This window comes from Leptodactylus fuscus, chromosome 3, assembly GCF_031893055.1.
Source record: "Leptodactylus fuscus isolate aLepFus1 chromosome 3, aLepFus1.hap2, whole genome shotgun sequence".
NCBI lineage: Eukaryota > Metazoa > Chordata > Amphibia > Anura > Leptodactylidae > Leptodactylus > Leptodactylus fuscus.
The window spans coordinates 168,458,988-168,468,098 of NC_134267.1; the positions used below are offsets into that span (position 1 = coordinate 168,458,988).

Sequence of the window (9,111 nt, forward strand, 5' to 3'; positions counted from 1 at the left end):
TTTTCTAACACATTCATAAAAGTACTTGGGGGAGATCTTATAAGCTACAGGGGCCAGAATACTGGCACAATTTGTGCATAAATCTTTTACCAAATCTATTATGTTTTAGACATTTGCTGTGTCCAGCTAGACATCTCACTAAAAGTTTGCTACAAAACATTAGCTTTAGGTAAGTCAACTAAAAGATCATTTATAGCTAGACAAACATGTCATAATTCTAGAAAGACATGCCAAATGTATCACCCTAAATGAATCACTGTTAGGCGACGTTCACATCTGCGGCTGAGTCACTGTTGGAGACTTTGTTGCAGTGTTCATCAAAAGTCATGGAGGACTATTTCCCCGGCCGGTATCAGTTTTATAACAACGAACATCCAACAGATCCCATTATAGTCAATGGGGTCTGTCGACTCTGTGTCCTCCGACGAACCCAAACAAAAGGGAAGCAACGATAGTGTGAACCTAGTGTAATACATTTGGCGCATCTTCTGCCTGCCTAAATTTTTTTTATAAGTATTAGTAAATCTCCCCCTTGAGGTTGTAAACTGTTTTGGACTTGAGACAATTGTCTCTTGTTACATATATGAAATAATCTGAGGCCTATTGTGGATTATTACAAGAGCGTAGAATAATGGCTCAGTGGTTAGCACTTTTACTCTACTGTACCGAGGTCTTCAGTTCAGTTCTGCCAAAGATAAAATCTGTATGGAGTTTGTATTTTCTCCCCTTTTATGTGGTTTTTCTCCCATGCCCATGTTCCTATGAAAATGGCCCCATTGTTTGTATCTGGGAAATTAAATCAAGCCTTATTGGAGCAAAGGATATTATTCCATTTTGTGGTATAGAGATTATGATGAGAAAGAAAATCTGTCATCTCTCCTGACATCTCTGTTGCAAGACCATTTCACATGGACATATTCAGGTCAAGAAATACAATCTGTGAGTCAGCAATATTTCACGACCCAACCATGGTTTTTGCAAACCAAATTTACAGCAAACTGATTTCTGCCAGGGTTCTACTGTCCTGCACTCACATTATCATGTGAGTGCAAGACAAGTGAAGCCAAAGTCACTCTGAAGATAACAGTATCATAACTCACTGTTGCTATAAGATCAGTTCACAAGTGTCACAGCGGGACAAAAATTAAGAGGGTCACAGAGACCGTATTTCTTGGCACTCACCATGAAATAAATCTAGGCCTTTGTCATTCCTGTTACACTGCAGAGCAGGACAAGTGCTTTACTACAGTGTAAAATAGGCTTCGCAACTTGTCACAATACAACGAGAATCAACACAACCACATCTGTTAGTTGACATGTGACCAGCGTTATTTCCCAGTGTAACATTTCAGCATATGGATCACCAGAGGGTACATAGATGCAGTGCATCCAGAATTCCCAACCAGGGTGGCCCCAGAACATCAGACGTATGTGACCATACCCTGACAAACCAATAGCCAGCACCAGAGCAATGAACATAAATCCATAAAGGAAAATTTTCTGACAAATATTAAACACCAAATCCAGAACGCATGAAACTTTTTCACTACTAGAGATTTCCTTTAGTGGTTGTGGCCAGTAAAAACTGCTACAGAATTGCACATCAGAAACATACTCATGCTCCTCCAGTCTCACCTTGCTCAACGAAGCCTTCAGTTTTTTCAGACACAAAGTGAGCAGCTCTCTTGACTCCAAAGCACATTGGATCCATGTTCCTGGAGGTTGTAGATAGCTAATAAAAGAGAACAGGATTGTAGCATACCAGTCAGTGACATTCTCCTTATTACAAGTGAATACAACCAACTAAATAAATATTGCTTCATGCTGATTGGGCCGGGGTAAATCTTAAAGGGGTTTTCAGCCCCAAACTGATTTTTCATACTTACAATCTATTCACAGAAGCTGCCAAAGGATGGGAAGCGTGTGCAGCACCACTACTATTCAAGTAATAGGAGCGGCGCTGCAATTCCCCACAAATACCCTATTTACCGCTATACCCAGAGGCTACTACAACAGCTGATCTGTACGGGCACCATACAGACCTCTAAAGATCACATACTGATGACCTATCCAGTATGAAAAATTATTTGGGGGTTGAAAAACCCCTTTAAGTTTGAACTTTAATTTTCTGGGGTTTGTATGTTTCTTCATTAGTAAACTATATTGATGGGTGAAAAGACTTCCTTTTAGACTGATATCACGCATAATAATAACAATATAACACTATTTCCCATTGTTTTATGCAATTTTTTTTTAAATTCAAAAACATTGCTACATGTTACTTTAAACTGCATAAGAAATTACTGATAAGATTAGGCACACAGAGGTTTTGTGTATACACAGGAGGTTTTTTTTGCTCTTTAGGGGTCAGTAGAATTTTTCTCAAACACAGCATGCGCTAGGTATAGCATTTTTAACATGGCTTGTAAAACATCAATAAGATGCTTGAAATGCATGGGAATTCTTAACATAAGATGTATGTGTTAAAGGAGTTTGTAGACACTTACTCCCCTAACCATCAGAAGATTAAGGACCACAAGTTCCCTTTAGTGTTCCTTGTGAATGAAGCAGTTATGTAGTTGCACCTACTGCTTCACTCATATCTTTCCACTGAAGTGAATGGAATGGTGGCCATGTATGAACACAACTAATCCACTCTCATACATGGGACCTTGTGCACTCCCCCTGTTGTAATCACGGTCACAGAGTAATAGTAAATTAGTTTGCTAGAAGATGCCGTGTATGAGACCTACCGTTCACACTGTTTGCAGAAATGTACGGAAACCTGTTTGGGTATCCCCTCACTGATGTCAACTTGTGTGCGTAAACAGGCCACACACATATTTGCAGGGTTTGGGGGGATCGGAACACCACATTGGCAACAAAGGCTGTAGAGAAAAAAAAAAACACATGAATTTGATGAAAGAGCAAGAAGAAAGAGGAATCAAAGGTAAATGCACCACACATTTTTGCTATTTTGTAATGCTGTGAAAATAGCCCAGGGACACTGTGTGAATAAGGCCTTAAAGAGGTATTCCTATCTCAAGGAACCTATCTATACTGCTAGCTTATGTAAATCAAGAGTTTTCCTAAATACATTGCTTTAGCACAGCGTTTGTGATAAGGATGGATGATGTCAGTCACTGCTCTCTGAGGAGGCTGAGTGCTCTCACTGTTATCTACAGCTCTGTGTCAGAACAATCAGTTCAGCTAATTGCAATTTGCTGATAAAGCTGAGTGTTATCTCTCTATGTAAACTCATAGATAACACTGAGTCCATTCTCTGTAGAAGTATGATAAGTGATCATGTAACGTAATATATATTTACTGTGCATGTTTTTTTTATCTGAATTTATATTAGATAACCATAATATATAATCTCTCACGGTAAAGGCAAAGTCTATATTATGATACTTCATAGTGTCCTGTTCATCAAACAAACAGGAAGTGAGAAGAAGAGATGGCAGGCAAAGCTGCTGAGAGAGGGAGAGATGGGAAAACCATTTCAATGGGGACCTGACACCTCTGCTGAAATGTCAGCTCTAGTTATTAATTGTACTTCTCCTCCAGTCCCCCCTAAACTGTGCCACTCGCTTAATACACCTGTACCAATCCCTTCACTGGTTACCCGTTGTCCAGCGAAAAGAGTTCAAAATATCAACGCAGACATACAAAGGCATCCACAACCTGTCCCCTCCATATATCTTCATCTAATCTTCAGCTACCTGCCAACACATAACCTCTAATCCTTCCAAGACCTCCTACTCCACTCTTAACACAACTGTCTCCAAGACTTCTCCCGTAAGTCCTCCATACTATAGAACTCACTATCACGACACAAAAGACTGACCCTCACAATCTCAAGAAAACCCTGAAGACTCACCCATCCAAGTGCTACAGCCTCCAATAACACTATTGTCACCATACCATTATTTGAACAGCCTCCAGCCTCACCTACTGTCTCTATCTCTCTTCCCTTATAGATTGTAAGCCCTTATGGGCAGGGCCCTCTATCCCACTGTGCTATATTTTGTGTACCCTGAAACGTACAGCACCATAGGATTAATATAATAATGTACAGCACAAAGGAATTAATGGTGCTATATAAATAAATAATTATAATTTCCTGTGTTATAACTATTATGGAGCATCTTTTATAGCACGTCTGTGTTGTACTGTACTAGACCTGCTGCCTCTCCTGTCATGTCTGTTCTTGTAAATATGTGTATTTACTGTGACATAACAATTCTGGAACATATTTTCTTGCACATCTATGTTGTACTGTCCCTCTTTTATTTCTCCTAGAGATTTACAAGTAAATTGACAGCTGAGTGTTGCCAGTTTCTGGGGTGTGTTTCTTTGTAGTCCAAAAGGTGCCAACAGTATCACACTGCGTAGTCACACACGTCTGTGACAACAGGATTGATATTACCCAGTTCTCAAGCCAGTTTAAAAAAAAAAAAAGATGAGATGCAGGCAAGAAAACAAACACAAAAAAGAAATACAAGAAAACAAGAATCAAGTCATCTGAAAAAATTGACTAATATTGAAATAGATGGCAGCAACTCATCTCAAAGATAATCAGAGGTTCGCCAATAGGTGAAAAATTGCATCTAAAAATTGTAGGACAATTTCAGAAAAACGTGCCTCAATGTAAAATTGCAAAGATTTCGAAAATCCCGCCATCTACAGTACATAGTATCATTAAGAGATTCAGAGAATGTGGAGAAATTCATGTGCCAACATTGGATGCTTATGATCTACGTGCCCTCAGACAGCACTGCAACAGGCATGAATCGGTAACACTGCAGGAGCTCAGGAATCATCGCGAACACAATCCAGAAACACCGGGGCCAAAGCCCATTTAAGATGGACTCTGGCAAAATGGAAAACTGTTGTGTGGTCAGATAAATCAAATGTGAAACTGTTTATGGAAACCACAGACGTCATGTCCCGCGGACTCAAGAAGAGAGCAATCATCCAACTTGTTTTCAGTGCACAGTCCAAAGGCCTGCATCTCTGATGGTATAGGGCTGCACTACTGCCTATGGCTTGGAGAGCTTACACATCTTGAAAGGCATTATCAATGCTGACCACATAGCATATATAGACATTTTAGAACAACATCCAGACGTCTCTTTTAGGGAAGGCCTTACACATTTCAGCATGACAACGCTAAACCACATAATACATCATCATAACAGCATCACTTTAGAGCAGAAGAGTGCAGGTGCTGAACTGGCCTGCTGAAATGGCCTGCCTGCGGTCCACAGCTTTCAAAATAGAATCAGTTGGTGCATTATGACGCATAAAATCCAGCAAAGAAATCCCAAGACTACTGAGCTGCTAGAATCCTACATCAGACACGAATGAGACAATATTCCTCTGCCAAGGGGCAACACGGTGGCTCAGTGGTTAGCACTGCTGCCTTGCAGCACTGGAGTCCTGAGTTCAAATCCCACTAGGAACCACATCTGCAAGGAGTTTGTATGTTCTCCCTCTGTTTGCATGGATTTCCTCCCATTCTACAAAGACATACTGATAGGGAAAAAAATGTACGTTGTGATCCCTATATGGGGCTCACAATCTACATTAGAAAAAATATATATATATTCCTCTGCCAAAACTCCAGTAATTGGTTTCTCACTTCTCAGATGTTCAGACTGTTGTAAAAAGAAGAGGGGATGGTAGACATTAGAGATGAGCAAGTACTATTCGAAACTGCAGTTTCGAATAGCACGCAACCACAGGAATGAATGGACACAGCCGGCACGCAGGGGGTTAAGCAGCAGGATGCTGGCACCATCTGCGTGCCGGCTGGCTCCATTCATTGCTATGGGTGCATGCTATTCAAAACTGCCGTTTCAAATACTACTCGCTCATCTCTAGTAGACATGACCCTGCCCCAACTATTTCCAAGTGTGTCGCTGCGATCAATTTCTAAATGTGTCACAGGATCAGAACCAGCAACCAGCCGCTGGGTCACTCCACCTCCTCTCCTGTATTCAGCACTAGTTATCTGTGATATGGTGGCAGACTTTACTATAGTCAGCCAGCCCCGATCGCACAGATAACTACCTGTGAACAAAAGCGAGGAGACTGAATGATCCTGGGGTCATTTAACACGGTACATGTTCACAATGGCTTCAACCATCTTCCCAATATCAAGTATTATCGAAGAGGGAGAAGTAGAATTGCACACTGGTTCTGGGTGTAGTATTTCAGTACATGTTCTGCTTAATCTACATATTCAAGTGCAATTGCCAAATTTCAAAGCAACGTTTAAAACACCTTTCGCCAGGCAAAAGTTGTAGATTCAAAGTGAGTGATCAGTGTTGGAGTATTAAAGGATTATCTCCACAGTACCCCTGTGCATTGGCACTATTCATAGCAGGATCTTCACTCAAACACTGATCTCCCACTATAGATAACTTCCGCCTAACTAAGGGTGTTAATTTGAGATGTTGTATTTGGCATTTACGTCTGAATATGTACACTAATCAGAATATGTACTAAAATACGACATACCTGCAGGCTCTTCTTAGTGTCTTTTTCAACTCTATGGTAGCATTAGCCATCCTCTTCGGAGTGGTGGATTAGATGGCTGGGGAGTCTCTTTCTCACAGTCTGTCAGGAACGGCCTTCTTCACAGCAGCGCCAATAGCGCTGTACTGTGAGAGCAGGGAGGAAAGCCCCCTCCCCTCCTGATAATACTCGTCTATGGACAAGCACTGTGATCAGAGGGAGGGGGTGTTCCTCCCCACTCACACTGTACAGTGCGATAGGCGCTGCTTGTACAGAAGGACGTTCCTGACAGAGTGTCAGAAACGCCCTTCTGACTGTAAAGAGCTACCGTACCGGGACCGCTAGCTCTTCACCCGGGGCAAAGATCAGGAAAGCCGACAGTGTGCTGAATTCAGTGCACTATCGGCTTTCCAGCAGTATATGGAACTGCCTGTGCCCAAACCAGGAAAGGACCTCTTTAAAGAATTATCTTTCTTATCTTAATGAGTTTACAATAAAAACTAAATTTAGAAGCAGACCAAGAACCGGAGCACTGTTCTACTTCTTCTTGTACTATACAAGGCGCAGAGCCAACTGCTTCCGGCTCTGAGCTGTATATAGTACTGGGACTGAGCATACCCCCAAACAAACTATCTGTGAAAGGAGCGGCTGTTGCGCTCACACCCCACCAATCCGGTATTTATGGCCTATTAGGCTTTATATAGCTCATTCATTCCAGAATAACTACTTACATGTTCCCTTGGCTGCTTGTGGCTGGTCCTTTCATGTACTCCATTCTGATCAATCTGGAAGAGAAGAAATGATCATCAATGGGCGATTCTGCAAATATCAAACCGATCAGACACCATTACTTCATACACAGTTCAGCTTTTCTTGGAAGGGTTTCCAACTAGAAGGATAAATTCCTCAAGCAGTTTACCTATTTATTGCACAACAACAGTAACTCAGAAATCACAGAATGTTTCTGTGCTAGGGCTAAACGATTATGACCTAAGTCAAAATCACAATTAAACATTTTGCCTTGATTACAATTATTATACAATTATTTTAGGTCACTCCCCTTTTACATGCCGCACTCCCTGTTTATATACCCTGCCACTGAATTTTGGTTATCCACATTTCAGCAATCCTGACCAGATAGTGTACAGTTAGTAACATAGCATTTAGCCAGAGGCAGTGTGAGACTGGATGGCCCATAATTGATGGCAGATAATTGATCTGAGCTAGATCATATCGATTAATTGAACTGAGTTTTGATTTTGGTTATTTTGCAATTATTTGCCTAGCGCTATTCTGTGCCTTTAATAACTAACCTAAGGGTCACTTATAACAAAAAAGTGCTGATGGCCTCCAAAGGGGTGCACTGATCCACCAAGTGCTATTGCTTAGTGTTGATCACAGCACTCAGCCCTGGTAACCCCTAATATCAGATGGCACCTTTCATAAGCTGTATGACCTGCAGTAAAGATGTGGCGGGCAACCTCTGCCTGCATCCTTCACCATTCACTGTAGAGGCTTTCTGCTATCCTATTGTTTCAAACAAAACGTAATTCCTAAATGCAGAACTTACTCTTCTGCTAAAAGAACAAACATGACAAAGTGAGCTTCCGTATTGTTTTTACTATTATATGGAATGGTTGATGGATGCATCCTCTAGTCTGTCAGCTTTTTAGTCCATTGTTCTGATCCTACGACAGATTAGAACAACAGACACTGCATAATGTCCCGCAAGTTGATCATTGCGTTAAATTGTAATGGGGCAAATATTTGCCCCCTTGAAGCATCAGGCTACCAACCCCTTTCACCCTTATTATAACCCACCCCTAGCTACAGGGCTGAACTTATTTTAAAGTACTCAGTTTATTTTGAGACAATCATAATCTGGAAGATGAGAACTGACAGTATCCTGATGAGATATCTGTGTGTACACGGCCAACTCTAGACAAGGTAAAATCAGTCAGAATTCTGTGTAAATCATAAGACACTGTTCACACTGATATCATTAGGCCATGTTCACACTTGTTTGTGAAACACCAGTTAAAAGACTAAAGGGAACCAGAATGAATCTCAACCGATCACATTGATATTAAAGGGGTAGAGCAGAGGTAGCTGGTGCAGGAAGCCTCCCCTATGTGCCCATGTGCTGTACCAGTAGGCCATAATATTCCCCGGACACCTGTACTCAGTGTGAGCTCACAGCGCCCGACCTGCCTAGGACATGTATATACTGACCCCGGCCGCTGCTCTCACCTTCCTTCCTCATAAACTGCACACGAGCCGCCTTCACTCACAGCGCACGGACCCTCGTCTCGGGGCTCAGCACCATGTGGCAGGAGAGGGACTTCCGCATGACGTCACCAGCCAAGGGGCCTTCTCCGGGATGGCTGTGCAGCTGCCTGTTCGCAGAACGTGTGTACTCTGGGAGTTGTAGTGTTGGTAATTGTCATAGAGATGTGTACTGTCTGTGAACGGACTACATTGTGTAATGGCACACTCATAGTCAGTAGTGTAGGTAACAGCGGCCATACAAGTAGCAGCCACTCCCACAGTAGTAGTTGTAGCGTCCATAAGTAGTAAACTAACAGC

At 41.8% G+C, this 9,111-nt stretch overlaps 1 protein-coding gene across 2 annotated transcripts in view; it reads right to left on the reverse strand.

The window, feature by feature from the left end:
• The window catches only part of NMD3 (NMD3 ribosome export adaptor), a 29,564-nt gene extending 20,676 nt beyond the window's left edge, over positions 1 to 8,888 (reverse strand). The window contains exons 1-4 of one of the 2 annotated variants that reach the window (XM_075268736.1): positions 8,776 to 8,888; positions 7,257 to 7,310; positions 2,754 to 2,888; positions 1,636 to 1,732 (exon numbers count right to left, since the gene is read on the reverse strand). In XM_075268736.1, the coding sequence (XP_075124837.1) occupies positions 1,636 to 1,732; positions 2,754 to 2,888; positions 7,257 to 7,300 (276 nt within the window). In that variant the 5' untranslated portion in view covers positions 7,301 to 7,310; positions 8,776 to 8,888. Of the gene's footprint in view, positions 1 to 1,635; positions 1,733 to 2,753; positions 2,889 to 7,256; positions 7,311 to 8,757 lie in introns of both variants that reach the window. The other variant, XM_075268737.1, reaches the window with a different exon arrangement.
• Positions 8,889 to 9,111: the final 223 nt, after the last annotated feature.